The following is a 16,781-nucleotide window of genomic DNA, read 5'->3' as shown; positions in this document are numbered from 1 at the left end:
TAGTACCATCATGGTCATGGATAGTAGCATAACCGCAGTTATCTAGAGGGCAGGAACCCCTATTACAAATCCCTGTTACATTGTATTCATTTCAACAAAATATTCTAGTGGTAATCCTGCAAGATCAAATTACAAACAAATAAAGGTAATTCCTGCCCAAATTGTCAAGGAGAAGTAATATGATAAGGTGAGATCACTTAGGGTTAATCGACTCACTTGGCCATACAACTACAATGGTTGTGCTGAATGACTTGCCAAATAACCTCACTTTGCTGCATCTCTGACTAATAATTTATACTCCAACCCAATTATTAGTTGCTCATTTTGCTTTGGAATTTAGTGTATGAGGTTCTTCAGTATAAACTTCTCAGCACCTCACCTTGTTGTTGGAGGTCAAGAAACTTGCAAAGGCAGATATGCCCTTATATCAGTATATCACAACGGAGTCCTTGAAATAGGTTGAAATCAAGTGGAATTAAGTGGACAAAATCATATAATCGAATTTGACTTAATTCAAATACTCAAAATGAACACCCATACACAAACAAAGTGGAAAGAGATCGAAGTATAGTTGCCTAGAAGATAATAGGCATGCAATCTAGCTTAAAATATCAGTGGTGTCTTTATAATCTTGGTAGATTGCATAGCAACGTGCCTTAATAATTAACAATTTGATCTAGCTTAAAATACCCCATATGTATGTATTCATAATTGGAAATTTAAATGAGCACAAAGATGGATAATTACTTGAACGGAGCTTCAAAAGAATTCTCATTTTTCTTTGAACCTGATTGAGTGTTAAAAACTGGGTGAAGAGAGAGAGAGAGAGAGAGAATCGATATGTTTGGGGATCGATAAGTTTATTATTTTATTTTTCCCGAAATTCGATTTCGGGTCTCCTTCCCCGTCCGTTCCCCTACCGCCTGATCATGTGCTTAGCAGCTGCCAATTGACAAGTTTTTCACCCATGCACATGCCACACATGTAGGCATCATCCAAATTATTTGTTGCAAATTCTCATCAATCGTCTTGTTCATAACACTCAACTTGAAGTCACATGAAAAATATCAACCTTTGTGAAAAATACAAATAAAAGATATCTGGAAAGCTCTAACAATGATGTTATTCATGACATGCAACAGAATTGAGGGGTTTACCCACTTATCAGTGCAAAATCACAGGCAGGAGAATAGAGAGGGGTCGTGCTACCCCCGACATCACTCCACGAGGAAGGGAGGGGGGTGAGGATGGGTCAGGAAGGAGAGCCCGAATTGAATCCGGGGAAAAATCAAAAGAAAAAAATCCATTATGGATTGGCAAATATATCAATTTTTTCTCTATCTCTCTTTTTACCCAGTTTGCAGCACTTCAATTTTCTTGATCAAGCATGAATTATTGTTATCACAATTCCTTCGGGAGGAATCAATTTTCTTGATCAAGCATGAATTATTGTTATCACAATTCCTAAGGTGTTTGATGCCCCAAACGTACCTGAAGCTGAAGCTATATCCTTTTTGTACCAAATCTTCCTCTGTTTATATATAATATTGAAACTTATCACATCATACTGCAGATACTAAGTAAAATATCTAGAAGTCTATATCAAAATCTGTGAGAAAGTTGATACTGCATCTATATAGGGATTGGTGGATACCTGATTTAAGCATGATACTCACAGTATGGTTGACGTTGCCTGGAGATCCATAAACATGTTGAATACAAATTTTGTGCAGAGGAATTAAACAAAACGAAGCGGATATTGATAATTTTCCTCAGTAGGACTGGTATATTATTATTAGCTCCACTGTTATGTAGACGATGCACATTTATCAAGACCATCGCTCAATTTTGTCAGAAAGTTTAGCAAGAGCTCATCTGTCAATAGGATGAGACCGAGATATTCCATATATGTTAGACTTGACAAACACATGTTTTTTAGATAACACCAGGAGGCATCGCCGATGTGAAGGACTAAAGAAGTCTCTCCAACAAGGAAGGCAGGCAAAATGCTTTCTTTTGTTAATCTGCAATTTGATGTTACTCATTGTATTGACAGCTAGAGGCATATAATGAGCTCCCAAGCACTTCATTTCCTCACTCAGCAATGGACACTTCGTCACCCTTGTCATAGCTTGTCCTTAAGTTTCTTGTGCTTGACAACAAACCATTCATGGAATGACATGAGATACTTTCTCTATGCTGACCCAAAATATTTGTCAACTACATTGTCACCTTTGTGTATCAATTGCAAAATATATCGTAAGGGTAAGGCCTGAGTATCCTTTCTGCTGCTTCTATTTATGTTTAACCAATCGAATTTATATAATACAGCCTTATATGCTCTAAGAAACTTAATTGAGCATGGCATGCTATGGAAAGGTCATAGGACTTCATCAGGCTTGAAAAGAGATGTAACTAACGGAAGGTTATTTAGTGTTATTTCGAAAAACTTCAAATGGAATGAAATTTATCAACCACGGTGGTCATGAAGAAAAAAACATAACATTATCCAGTGCAATATGTTTTTTAACTACACATAATAGCAGTTTGGTTTAAGGCTAACAGTTTGTGGATATCGTGATTTTTATGAGGCCAAGAAGAAATCTAATCACAATATTTGAAAGCTGATTACCCAACATCATCTCCATTGAGTTCGCAATAATTTTCTTTTGATAAGTAAAAGAACTCTCTTGTAAAATGGTGTCCAGCGGATGCTAGCCCATGTAACATATCATGAACACAATTTATGTTATCAATGAGGTATAAGAAAGAACCGCCAAAAGCTGTGGAAAGCCATCTATCGTTCAAACTAAAGAATGAGTCTTCCTATTTTCAAAGGTAATATTTAGGACAAATGAAGAATAAGCTGGATCAGCCTACTATTGGTTCAGTTTACAAATGCAAATGGGAGTTTGTCTAATTAAATCTATATAGCAGATACTCAAAACTTCAAACTTGTGAAGAAAAAGACTGAAAAAGCAAGTTATCTTGACAGCTCGAACAAGAACATTTGACCTTAAATTGAATCATGAGGCTTTTATGCTTGGTCAATTTCATTAATATCCATGAAGTAGCTGTCTCCACCTACAATATCCTCCAATTCACTTATGGCCTCAGCATGTTCAAGCTGCATTAGGATGCCTTCATTTTCAAAGCTACCCTCATGGAAATCAGTATCTTCCATATCTGATAAATCTGTAAAGGTTTCTATCTTTTTCTTCCTCCCTCTATAACCATCAAGGCTTAGGACCTTTTCCTTCCAAATAATCAGCAGAGATTTCTGAATCAGCTCCGCACCTTCATAAGCTCCTGTCAAGAACACACTAAACCTTTTCCCCCTCTGAGAGACATAGCAAATGCCAAAATGCTTCAACAGGAGTCTCATCAGCTTCCGAGGCATCATGAATTCTTGTCGAAAGTGGATGAGGTGATTGGTTACCAATCTCTTTTCCATTGTGAAGCTAAGTAACTCATGCATCACGGCACAGGCCCTCTCATCGAATTCTTTTGATCCAGCTTGGAGTCCACGTGCGTCAGCATAAGGAGATAAGTAAGACCTTTTGTTAGTTGGTTTTCTCAGAAAATGCTGCTAACGTCACTTCAGGTCTGGGAAAACTCAGCTTGCACATACCCTGTGTGTTTCTGCTCAGGTTGGTCTGAGTTGCATATTAGGTTTCCGGCATTAACTTCTGTTGCATTTTATGTTTCCTAGATGAGCAACGGAAATAGTAACCCGGTGATTGAATTTCTCATAAAGAAATGCAGCTGTGGTTGATCTTGGCATCAGAACGCATGTATCAGGTGATTCTGGGAGAATAGCACTGTCATTTTCTGGAATCTACAGTCAGTACATTGGAAAGCATGATATACAGTGGTTCAAACCAAGTAGGGAAGAGGCTAGGAGAACGTACTTTTGTCATAACCATTAGAAGCCTACAACAGTATTTCCCCTCTTTCCATCACTCTTTATTTATGGTTTCTGGATTCCATGATCCTAACAATTTTTCCAGCTGCTTACTCACGTGAGAGGGGGAACGGCAAGGCAGCTTACGTCGACACAGATGGAACTTTATATCCTAATATAATCTGTCGGTCATTTTCTTAACCTAGAAAAAGCTGCTTTTGTTTCATACTCGGCTTACGTCCATGTAAGTGCACATGCACTTTCTTGACTTTGTACACCTGCAGTTGCCCTGATCGTATTGTACCAATACCTGAGAGATTTGGCATGGATCCTGGTGCAGTCCTAGATAAAGTAAGCAATGCTTCCTACACTGATAGCAACTCTTCCTTCTTTCCTGCTAGTGTACTTGCTGTAATCTAGTCTTTCCATGAATTTGTAGATCATTTATGCCTGTCCCATACTTATGAGCATCAATACAACTTGCTTCTAGGTTTGGCTGCCACAATGTCCGAAGAACCATTTAAATTATTGGTAAGACTGCTCGAGAATCAAACTGCACAGATTTTGTGAGGTGTGGATGGTTGACCTTAGGTGAGCAATATCTTTCAGAATTGTGGATTCAGTGATTGCTCTGTTTCAAGTGGAGTTACTAGAAGGGGAGAACTTGGAGAGCGCCGGGTCCATTGAAACTGTCAAATCATGCGAGTTGTGATTTTTCAGCTCATCTTGTTTGACACTAATAGATTCCGAATTGCAGCAAAAATTGGCACAAATGCTCTCACGCTTACTTAAGATAGCTGAGGAATTTAATGTGGCAGTGTACATGGACTGCAGCTGCTGTATGGACTACACCAAACGGTTGGCTCTTGAGATATACAAGAACTAGTATGAGCATAGTGCTATCCCCAAATTGCTATTTTTCAACGTGCAACCATCAAAAGGCTAAATTGTATAAAATCTTCTAATGGATGCACGACAACATGGGAGAAGCGTGTCTGTAAGGTGTTTGATGCCCAAATCTACCTGAAGCTGAAGCTATATCCTTTTTGCGCCATATCTTCCTCTAGTTACATACTTCATTGGAACTTACCAGATCATACTATGGAGACTAAATAAAATATCTAGAAGTCCCTGTCAAAATCTATGAGAAAGTCAATACTAAGTCTACATAGACCTGATTTAAGCATGATATTCACAGTATACTTGATGTTGCATGGAGATCCATGAACATGTATGCGAATTTTGTGCAGAGGAAATAAACAAAAAGAAGTGGATATCAAGAATCTTTCTAATCATTACTGGTAGATTACAGTTACATAATAGACATCTAAGCGAAAAAACATTACATTGAATGAACTCTGCACGATGGCTTAATGAATTGCCAGAATGATATTATTGTAAATAGCATGATCAGGTTCTGGAAAGGCTTGGTTTTATAAGCAACAGATACAGCCGCATAAAACAACATCATCTCAAACTCATAACATGAAGCAATCGACCATTAGAGCTGAAAATTGTCGATGTATAAGGGTGACTGGATCATAAGCAACAGAAGGCCATTCAATAGCTAATGGCCTGGCCAAGAAAGGGCCACAAACCATATGACTAGGTAGTGCGAGGACCAGTTTGCTAGCACTCCTAACTCTAGGCATGTTAGACTCCTTCTTAGTCTCTGCACCACTTCGAATGTGGCACCGCGCACTCGGCCCAAGCTATCCACCCCAGGAACTCACTTCACCTCATTTGGTGGGTGCTTGTAACTCCACAAACCTCCAGAGCTGATGAAGAAGCATCCTGAGTTCAAAGTGTTCAATGGTGATTTAACCTTACAATGTATGCGCGTTTTGAAATGTGCATTTTAACCTACAATGTTGCTCTTCCAATATGATGGTATCCAACAACATAACATTTTCCTATCAGCAGAGCTCATCCATCCTTACTTTTCACGTTCCAATGCTCGGAGTAAACTCCAGTGACACTACATTTATGATCCGTGAAGATAAATTACCTTTAGGGAATGGTGCAACAGTTTCCCACAGCCCTTGTTTATGACTCCTGCATCGTCCGAGGGAACAAGATCGCCTTCGCAATCACTTCCCCAGAAGAAAGGGACACTTCCACCAACATCCTGCACGATTAAGAGGACATAAAGGATTAGACAGATCGTAGGTGGAGGGAGAGACAGAGAGAGATATCCCTCGAATGAAACCATGAAAATTATTGTTACTTACAGCAACTAGAATTCTGGAGGGCTGTGCAAGAGCACAAACGCAAACTTTCCACTGATGTCTTTCATAACTCGATCGGCAGCATAAGGCCTCCGATCTCTTGGAGTTCTATGAGCTTCTATGACAGCGGTGACCTCATTAGTGGTCTCGTTCAATCCATATTGCTGCTTGAGAAGAGCAACACCCTCTGGGTGTGCTTGAAACGAGCAGAAGATGTCATCCACAACAGCGAGCAATGCTGCCACAGGGGGTAACACGTCTCCATACATAACCAGAAGAAAGAAAGCTTCTTATTTCGAATATTGACCTGAACATGTTGAAAGATATTATTCTTAGTTAGATCATATTCACTAGAAGATAATTTAGAACATATGAGTGCACCAAATGATAATTAAAAGCTTGTTTTTCGTGTTTTTTAATTTGGAAAAATGACACATATAATTGACTATATTAATCCGACCTCAGCAACATTCGCATGTGATCCTCCCAAGAGATTTTGCCAATACAGATCACCATGGTATCTGCAAAACAACCACAGTGAATGAGCTAAGGGCACAAGGAAGAAGATGCTGGGAAAATGCAAAGAAATACAAAGGTGGCATGTTGTAAAAGAATAAAAGAATATAACATGCAGCACACGATAAAAGAATTATCCCCTAGGTTGCTCTGGCAAATCAAAGGACTCGGTTGTCTAGAGTTAAGTTCAAGTAAAAGAAGCTTTTCTGTTCGTGTCAAAATTAACAACCTTATACAAATTTAAAATTAATATATATATATATATGGAAAATAAATATGTGAATTCATATGTCAACATTGTGCATTTGTGCGAAAGTTTCAAGAGTTTAGGATTAAAAAAACACAAGGACAAAAAAGAAGAAAATGAAAGTTAATATTAACGCAAAATAAAAAGCACTTCCATGTCAAACTTCCATGGGCACAACAAACGAACCTCATTGCTAAGATAAAAATGGGCAAGGGGTCATAAATTATTACCAGGACCGCAATCCAGGACTCGGTTTTTAAGCTGTTGGCAAATGATACTGCATATTCAATGTAAAAACTTAAGACTCATCCTTCCATGAGCCCTAATCAAAATGACAGACGAGGGCCACCGTAACCGTGAGTACATCCCCGTATATCAAAGCAATCCTCTCTTCATCATTTTTTGCTTTCTCTCTGTAACAAAGCCTCATTTTATGTTTTGTAAGGTGATGTGATGTGATCCTGTTGAAACACTCTTGGTTGATGACAAGAGCTAAACATGCCTGGTTCAATGAGGACTTAAGTATCTTCTTATGATCCTGGAAATTCCCACGGAAAGGCGCCACCTTGCCTTGAGAAATCACCCAGAGCTCATCCACGCTTCCAGATATTAGATGCTCATCATGACTAACCTGCAAATCAAGGTGAAAAGATGGCTTTTAGCTGTAAAGACGATCCATCATTGGTCAAATTAAAGTATGTTCGCAAGAAAAATCAATCTCACCATCAGAATTACTCCTTGGAACAAGACCAGACCTTGAATGAGTGCCTCAACTGCATCCAAATCCTACAGTTGGGGATGGTTATATACACAGAATCATACTCATCTATCCTTAGACAAGAAACTGACAATTCACAAACATAATGCTATAGTAGTCACTGGTCATTAAAGCAGAACTTAAAGTCCACATTTAAAAACAAAAAGATTTCCACATTTATTATGTGCAAAGCCCAACATTGCCCATAGGCACAGATATTGGAACTACTTGGTATTATAAATTTCTGTAATTCAGGCTAGCATAATTATTCTCTTCCAATAATTTGCAAGTCGGAACATTCACATTGGTTTCCATTCCATTATAAGTTAGATGTATGATGACAGAGGCTCCCTGTAGCTGTAATAACCGAATGGTTCTATTGTATTTTCGATGTAAAGACCAGATTCTGATAAGTTCAATAAGTGCAAGACAATGGCAAGGTAACTGAAAACACCTCCATGGGAAAATATCAGTGTGTATTACGCATCAAATTAGGGGAGCAGAATCAAAATTGATGCCTTGAAAACCAAAAACCTACCCAAACCTAGAAAGCTTACATTGCATCAACAAATGAATCCCGACAGTTAACAAATGAAAGCGAAAATATAAAAGAGGTTTAAAGCATTACCTTATTAATAAAAAGCAGTCAATGTAGACAAATCTTTTATCATGGCTGGCATGATTGATTTTACTTCATTGCATCCGAAAGATATCTCTTGGATGAAAGATATCTCTTGGATGAGAGGCCAATAGTCGCCAGTGACGTTTGAACATCTCGATTTTTCAGAATCTCGATCTGTATATGAACAAAAATTGTTGGGATTGAGGCCAGGACTGAAACAGGGGAGATGGTTGCCTGCAGAGGGGGCTGAATTACTTGTTGTTCGAAAGAGCTTTGCAGTGGCTGAAGAGAAAAGCCAGCCCAAGGCGGTAGTGGACATGGATGCAGCTGTGGCATACAAGAATATCATCACCATCAACTCTGCAATCGGAGATATTCTATATTCAAGCTAATCATCAATTTTTCAGCTCTGAATTTCAGTAGTACTTCATCACAAGAAGCAAACGTCTGCACGCATCGGAAGAAATTACTTCGTAATTAAGCGTCGAACTGAAGAACGGAAACACGAAATCGATGCATTTGAGACGAAAGGACTTACCCGAACCCTTAGAAATCCGACCGTAGATGGAAGGGATAGAATCGCAGCAGTTAGCAAATGAAAGCGAAAGTGGATCGATTTCACTTCATCGGATCTGAGAACCCAATCGATGCCGATGTGGAGGATTTCTTGGATTTCCGGAAATTCATGCGGAGCATCTCCACGAGGAAAGTATCGATTTGCATTGAGCATCGAGTTGAGGAAACAGAATGGAAACCGATGCCTTCAAGACCGTAAACTTACCCGAACCCTAGAAAACCCGACTGTCCCAGGACGAATCATTTTATCGGATGTCGATGACCGGGATCTCTTTGATGAGGGGCCAATAGACGCCGGTGTGTTTTGAGCATCCATCTTTCAGATTCTCGCATTTATATGTGGACAACTGGTGGAGGGAGGGAGGGAGGCCATCCTCTGGCAAGTCCCTCAACTTCGGGCAATCGGAAATCCATAACACTTGGAGAGAGGAGAGATGGTTGCGAAGGCCACTTGATAGTCTTTCCACATTCCTCATATTGCTCAAATGCTAAGATCGGTTAGAGAGGAAGGAAAGAGAAGACTCCATGCATCCTCGTTGTCTTCCTCCGAAGGAAACCACACCTTGTCTCCCTCCCCACCCATGCATCTTCCGTCCATTCCCAGATAATCGAGGGACGTGAGCATGGGTAAGCCCCATTCTATCAGCGGTTGCTTCATATTCTCGCACTCAGTAATAAAAAACTCCCACAAATTGGGAGGCAAACCTCCTTCGGGCAAGCATTTGATATTTTCACAGCCCGAAATTGATAGCTCCCGGAGAGACATAAGATGATGCCACTCCTTTGGTAAAGACTTCATCTTAGGAATCGAATGAAGTCCAAGTATCACCAGGGTGATGGGAAGGGGAGGGAAGTCCTCTATCTCCAATGCTGGACAGCTTTGTAGATTCAACCAAGTGAGATGGGAGAGCGTGTGAAGGCACCGTGGTAGACTCACCAAATTCTTACATCTTTCTATAATCAACCAATCCAGCGATTCTGTTGTGATCTCAACCCATTCACAATCCTTAATAAAAAGCTCCTTTAGAAAAGCAAGTCTACCCTTAGTAAACAGAAAGGATATCAAAGAATCACATCCACTTATGTTAAGATATTCAAGTTGAGATATTGAGTTATTGCTGCTGGGGTCATCTTGAGAAATTATTAGTCTCATGATTTTTGGACAATTACTAATCCACAAACGTCTTAATGTGTACATTTTGCTTGGAAGCTTTTCTAAACTTGCGCAATTTCTCAATTCCATCTTTTCAAGGCTGCAAGATAGCTCCATTTCTCCGTCTCCAGCCACAAAAGATGTGAATTGAGGACAACCATCAATGACTACACTCTGAAGGCAAGCAAGATTTTGCATCTCATTTCCATTTTGCCACAAGTAGTTTAGCTTGTCACACTGCCCTATATAAAGCTTCTTTAGCTTAACCAAGTAGCTAGTAAACCCATGATCAAAGCAAACAAGCTCTGCAAGATTCTCAATTATGAGAACGGTCAAAGAAGTTAAGTTTACAAAGATTTTTAAGATCTCCTCGTTACAATCCTTAAGGGATAACTCACAAAGAGATGAGAGACAAACCACATTGGTTGAGCTATTTAAATACGGGCATGAATGAATTTCTAGCTTCTCGAGAAGATCAAGTTGACCAGGCAATGTCCCGACCAACGAATGACATCCCCGGAAAACTAGATGCTGAAGACAAGAGAATGGGATGTCTTCTTCTTGACATCCAGCATAACGAGACCAATCCTTCCATGCCAACATCTCTTCCAGCTTCAAAGTTGTTAAGGATGAAAAAGGCATTTTACCTCCATAAAATTCAGGGCCTATCGTGCTTACTGCATGTAGACCTTTAAGAGATAATTCTCGAAGTGAAGGTAGTTGTCCAAGTGGTGGAAGCGATGCGACATTAGGACAATCCCGTAAGCATAACGAAACTATCTTAGAATAAGATGGACCATCTAACCATGAGGGGAATCTTGCACCACCATAGTGTGAGATAGAAAGATGTTCAAGATTAGTGTGAGGTCGCAGAGAGTGAAGCACCAGTGCTTCACGCTTCCCATTCCGCAAATTTCCAAAATTTTCACCCCAGTGCAAGAATAAGTTGCTAAGGCCTCTCTTTCCAATTAAATTAGCATCTACTGCATCTGTGACTTCTTCCACCTTTTGCAATTCTGACATGAACAATTCTCCTTGAAGGTATGGCAAGTTTTTTAACTCCTTTAACCGTGACCCTTCGTCTGGTCCTACCACAAACTTGGACAAGATCATAAGATTCTTCAAATTACTGATGCTCAATGGCATCTCCTTTAGACTCCCTGTATCTCTAATATCAAGAAACTGTAAGTTGACCAATTTTGTGATTCCTTGAGGCAACAAAGAAAGCCGATGACAACCTTTCAAGATCAAAGCTTGTAATTTGCACAAGTTGCCGATCGACTCAGGTAGCCTTTCTATATTTGTGTACGAGAAATTGAGATAGCGAAGATATTTTAAATCACCAACACAATCCGGAACCTCTATGATGTAACAATGACTTAAGGAGAACCCCCTTAAGTACTTCAATTTTGTTAGCAAGTCATGTAGCACTTTGTTGGAAATGCTAAACTTGTCACCCCAACTAGATCTCTCATACAAGAATATTAAACTCCTTAGTACCTTCATTTGATGATATGCTCTTATGCATTTTGATAAAACATACTCTGGCGAGGTGAATGATGCATAACGAACTTTCCCAGGAGATGCATCATCTTCATTATCTGCAGAGTTAAAGCATGTCTCACCCGCAATTGACTTTGCTAGATCATTCAAAAGATCATGCATTGAAAACTTAGACGCGTTGACACTTGATTGTTGAAGAAATGATCTAGATACTAACTCATTGAAGTGAGTATGTCCCCATTTCAAGATATTATCCTTTGATCTTCTTCCATCAAAAAAACCCTCCGCTATCCATAAGTGCACCAGCTCATCCCTCTCAATTTCGTAATCCTTGGGAAATATTGCACAATAAACAAAACATCTCTTCAAATAAGAAGGAAGATGGACATAGCTCAATTTCAAAACTCGAATAACCTCATCATTTTCTCCCATTGGAAGATCCCACATTTTGTTGTTTAAGATAGCTTCCCATTGATCGGGATTCCCTTTATCACGTAGAAGACCTCCCAATACCTTTGCTGCCAAAGGTGAACCTTTACATTTTTTGGCTATTTTCTTGCCTATTGTTTCAAGATCTGGGTGCCTCTCAAAATTTGTCGTTTTAAGAGCATGAAAGGCTAATAAGCTTGTACAATTATCAAGGGACAACTCCTTCAAAGGATATGATGAAGCTCCTGTTTTGGAAACAACAGTATAGTTGCGAGTCGTTATGATGATCTTACTTCCTTTAGCCCCAGCTCCAAATGGCTTTAAGAGGGTAGTCCATTCTTCGTAGTTTTCATTCCAAACATCATCTAAAACCACAAGAAACTTTTTCCCTGATAGACTATCCTTCAACTTAACTTGAAGCCTGTTAAGATCTTCACCCTCATTAGACACCTCAGTGATAGACCGCAAAATAGTCTTGGTTATGTCAGGAACATTAAAAACATCTGAAACACAAACCCATGCTCTCATTTCGAAGCAGCTACTCACTTTGACATCATTATACAATCGTTGAGCCAAGGCCGTCTTTCCAATACCACCCATCCCAACTATGGGGACTATGCTCAATGTGGTATCGACATTTTCGGCTTCATCAATCAAGAGTTCAAATATTTCTGCTTCTTCCTTTTCCCTACCAAAAAATCGAGGCTCTGGTAGAGAACTACTGGGGAGCCTTTTGTCGATGTAGTCAAATCTGTTCATAGCATTCTCTATCAAGCTTAGATGAGCCTTCCTCTTGACAATCTCTTCCAACTTGTCAGAGATCTTCTGTACCTTAGCTTCAGAGACGAGTGAGCGCAGGTTTGGATTTGATGTGGAGGATTTATATTGGGTAATTAAAGGGAACTTCCATTTCATTAGACCTCCGCTTGTGCTGGATTTTGCCTTCAACTTGGCTTGGGTGGCTTCAATAGCGAACTCATCAAGCAAGTCTTCCATGTCGTAGGCCAAGTCCCTAACATCATCTAGCCATAGCTTCACTGGACCTTTGTTGCTTAGTTGCTTGTCCTCTGCATCAGCCAGCACTGCATTAATTGTAACCAGCATCTTCTCCCACTTATTGAGTAGGTCAACACTAATTCCAGAGAAGGGTGGTTCTCCTTCCCTTTGCGCATAGCGCAATCCCAGTGAAGCCAACTTCTCAAACAAGACTTGAAGGAAGGCACTCAAAAGGATCTCCCCAATGGCCATGGGTGAATTCGTAAACTGTAGAGAACAACACAGGATATGGTGAAGCAAAGTGATAATGAGTTGATGGAGAGAGAAAATGGGTGAATCAGTCACCGTAGAGAACAAGGGTTGTGGTGAAGCAAAGTGATTGTGAGTTAGGAAAGAGGAAACTGAAGTCTAGGAAGATCAAGACTTTCATCTAGCAAAAACATTAAACAAAGACCAAGACTTTCATGGATGCACATCAATAATTAGAGAAATCAAAATAAAATACCTTTTGCCCGCAAGTCTTTGTCTTGTAATGTTTAAAGATTACCTTTTTGTTTGTTAAATAAGAAAACAAAGCATGTGCTTTGGGCTAATTAAAAAAGGGTGGGTCAGGCATACCAACAAATCCATTACGCAAGTTGCTTTATTTTGCTCTAGAAATAGTGAACCAGTAAAAATACCAAACAACAATATAAAATCTAGTGGAAATTATACTTTACGCATCACACTAATGAACAGAAAAATTTTGTTTAAAAGGACCATGATTCTCCTGTCAAGCAATTCCCGATTATTTCCTACTACCTCAGCACCCTTCAGCAAATCATTGCAGTCCAACTTGTTGTGAATTTTCAGCATTGTAACTACTACTTAAAGCCTACTTTAATCAAATACAAAATATGCAATCAATGAGGGGAATCTTAGAGAGCGTGTGCTCTCCACCCAGAAAGCTTGTGCTTTTCATCCAGTCTTTTCATTTGTTTATCTACATCTTTTGTTGCAGCAAGAAGGCATCTTCTTTTCATTAATAATCACGGGATTCATAATCATTCAAAGACCACGTGCTCTCCACCATAACGCATGTGCTCTCCATCGAAGATTGGCCTTGGCAAGAGGGCTGACATCTAGAGATAAAGATTAGCCATTTTCTTTTTGTCCATGACCGGCACAACCCAATGATATTGTCTTTTTTGTTTTTTGGTCGGTGATATTGGCTTGATTTAGAGGGCGAGGTCCATTGAAACGAGAAGAAATGCATTGCACTACTCCAAGTCACAATAACTTTTAAAATTGGATTAATCAATAGACAACTCACCTAGGAAGACTTGTTCATTAGACAATGTATTCGGGAATCGTTCAAAAACCATGTGCTTTCCACCCAAAAGCGTGTTCTCTCCATCCAACCTTTTCATTTGTTTATCTTAGATCTTTTTGTGCAGCAGAGGAACGCATTCATTAAACATTTTGTATTCCGAATAATTTGGAAAGATGTGCATTTCACCCAGAATTCACGTACCCTTCTTCATAGGCAATGGTGATCTGATGATTATGATCGGTACGAAGAACAAACAAGAAGGTTGCTCCCAGCAATGTTTTTTCTGTTTACCGCGGGTGAAAGCACATGTTCCTCTTTTCTTTTTGTCTTTCATTGATCTACGATTAAGAAAAAATGATGATTTTTCCACAATTTGGTAACATCATAATGAAAAATTCACAAGGAGGTTAGAGCCACATTTATCTGTTTAATCATATGAATTTTTTTTGGGTCTAAACATTTCACTTCTTTTAGGTGTTGACTTTGTTTTTTTTTTTTTGCCTCTCCGTTCTCCGTATCATATCATTTACTTTCTCGTAGTGGGCATGCATGATGATAAACATTTACTTTTCATTCACACTCTTGTTTATGAATTTTTTGTAAAACATGTATTAAACCCTTAATTTGCCCATTACATTCCCTCTCGGGCTTAAAGGAAGGAAAAAAGATGGAGCAGAAATTAATTGAGTGATGTGTTCTTGGCTTCACAACCGCACCAATTGATTCTATATCATAACTTCATCTTTTGGACGCCTGCAAAAATTAAAATAAAAAAAGACCGGCTTTTGGGAGTGTACAATATAAAAGGACAACTTGTGCTTTTTGGGGTTGAACAATATGTGGAGTCTGTTTGATACGAGATTAATGCACATTATAAAAGATGAAAAACCTCGAAAACTTTTCTGATGTAGAAATACCTTTTTGTTTCCGAACAAAACACAAGTCTATGCGTGTTCTTTTCTATCAAAGCACAATTTTGATTTTCTAATTCAAAATTTAATTCTTTATTGCATACAACTATACATTGCTTTATCTCGAAAGAAAATATATGGATTAATTTCATGCACTGAACTATCATTGGTAAAACAAGTCGTCCCCACACAGCACCCTTAGGGCTTCGGCAAGAACTAATATGAAGTTTGAACTGCGACTGTATTGACTTAACTCGATTGACTACACTGGTATACGTTAAGAGACTCCTAAATCTCAATCACCTTATTAATTCATCTTATCCCTTTCGGCTAATGGTAAATCCACTATATCTATATAATGAATTTTTATTATAAGAGTCTTTTGGTCAGATTTTATTACAAGAGCGAATATGTGAAAGACACAACAAAAGTTATTTATTTTGTTTGACGCAGCAAATTATGGCAAACGTGACTTTCCCGAGAGTCTTTGCGGAAGAGGAATGAAGCTATCCTCTTACGATATTTATTGTTACTTCCCCAATTTCATGGACTAAAATTCGAATATATTAATGATGTGAAATAATTACACTGAGAAGAATAACAATACGGATTCCATTGTAAATTAATACTGTGATCTTGGTACTTCTAATCGTGTAAAATTATTTCATATCAGTGTGTGTTTAGTAAAAAGAACAATGATAGAGAGATTAAAAATTAATCTTAACATCCTAATATTACTATCTAACAAAAATTGAAATAACAATTCTTTGTTATTAAACTTTGTTATTAAACTTATCAAGTATTTCACATCAACTTCAATCAGGACTATAGGTAGGCATGAAATCAGTTTAAGATCCAAACTTCTGTTGCTGCTGCCGCCTCTTCTTTTGCTCAAGATATTTCTTTTGGCTCCATTAATAGAAAGATTTTTGAAAGAATTGGCGGTTGCCCTCGTGTAATAAATGCCCACGAGATGCTTTAGGTAGCGAAGTTCTGGCTATATCAATTTGAGGGAAAAAGAAAGCAAGATGTCTCTTACCTTTTAAGTGTAGACTTCTTGGAGTAGTCCGGTGAACGGGATTAGTATCAACCACAGCAATCCAGCAAGCACATACGCTAGGTTCGGATGAGTAGGAGTAGAACACGGTTGAGCAGGGGGACGAGCATGGGTTATGGTGAAGCAAAGTGATAAAATGAGCTAACGAAGAGAGAAAACTATAAAGTCCAAGAAGACCAAAACTTTCACCTACTAAAAACATTAAACAAAGACCAAGACTTTCAAGGATGCTCATAAGTGGTTAGAGGGATCAAAATTAAAGTCTTTTGTCAACAGGTGCTTGTCTCCTAATGTTTAGAGATTATCTTTAGTTATCTATAGTTTTCACAATCATATATAAATCATAAACTCAGGAAGACCAAGACTTTTGTTATACAACAAGTCATCATAGACAGCTAACTTTGTTTGTTCAATAAGGACAAAGCTAACTTTATCTATTTGTCCACATTGAAGGAGGAATCAAGGAACTTCCTGTATTTCCACAATATAGACAAATCATTTCAGTAAATTATTTTCTTAAACATATGCAAATCTTTAGCACTATAACTGTCACATAATAGCCTACGTTGA

The 16,781-nt window shown here is 38.7% G+C and overlaps 1 protein-coding gene and 1 long non-coding RNA gene across 5 annotated transcripts; both read right to left on the bottom strand.

Annotated features, from left to right (window-relative positions):
* Positions 1-5,174: 5,174 nt before the first annotated feature.
* On the bottom strand, positions 5,175-7,141 carry LOC104434473. 4 transcript variants are annotated; one of them, XR_005547661.1, is made up of 5 exons: positions 7,126-7,141; positions 6,593-6,653; positions 6,136-6,439; positions 5,913-6,032; positions 5,175-5,698 (listed from the first exon to the last, which is right to left on the bottom strand). It is a non-coding gene; the product is annotated as an uncharacterized LOC104434473 (long non-coding RNA). The 4 variants fall into 4 exon arrangements; XR_005547658.1 differs by having other exon boundaries at positions 6,136-6,370; XR_005547660.1 differs by lacking the exon at positions 7,126-7,141 and having other exon boundaries at positions 6,593-6,869.
* A 1,854-nt stretch (positions 7,142-8,995) lies between these two features.
* Positions 8,996-16,474, bottom strand: LOC104434550 (putative disease resistance protein At3g14460). Its single transcript, XM_018862337.2, has 2 exons — positions 16,194-16,474; positions 8,996-13,198 (listed from the first exon to the last, which is right to left on the bottom strand). Exon 2 carries the CDS (start codon positions 13,181-13,183, stop codon positions 9,332-9,334), a length of 3,852 nt encoding a protein of 1,283 aa, XP_018717882.2. The 5' UTR covers positions 13,184-13,198; positions 16,194-16,474; the 3' UTR covers positions 8,996-9,331.
* Between the last annotated feature and the right edge of the window lie 307 nt (positions 16,475-16,781).

The sequence above is a fragment of the Eucalyptus grandis genome, chromosome 2, assembly GCF_016545825.1.
Source record: "Eucalyptus grandis isolate ANBG69807.140 chromosome 2, ASM1654582v1, whole genome shotgun sequence".
In the NCBI taxonomy this organism is placed as follows: Eukaryota; Viridiplantae; Streptophyta; class Magnoliopsida; order Myrtales; family Myrtaceae; genus Eucalyptus; species Eucalyptus grandis.
The sequence above is the reverse complement of the archived record's forward strand: the minus strand, read 5'-3'. Positions and strand labels throughout refer to the sequence as shown.

Excerpts from the sequence above, each read along its gene's own strand:
- LOC104434550 (XM_018862337.2), bottom strand. The coding sequence starts at position 13,183 with ATGGCCATTGGGGAGATCCTTTTGAGTGCCTTCCTTCAAGTCTTGTTT.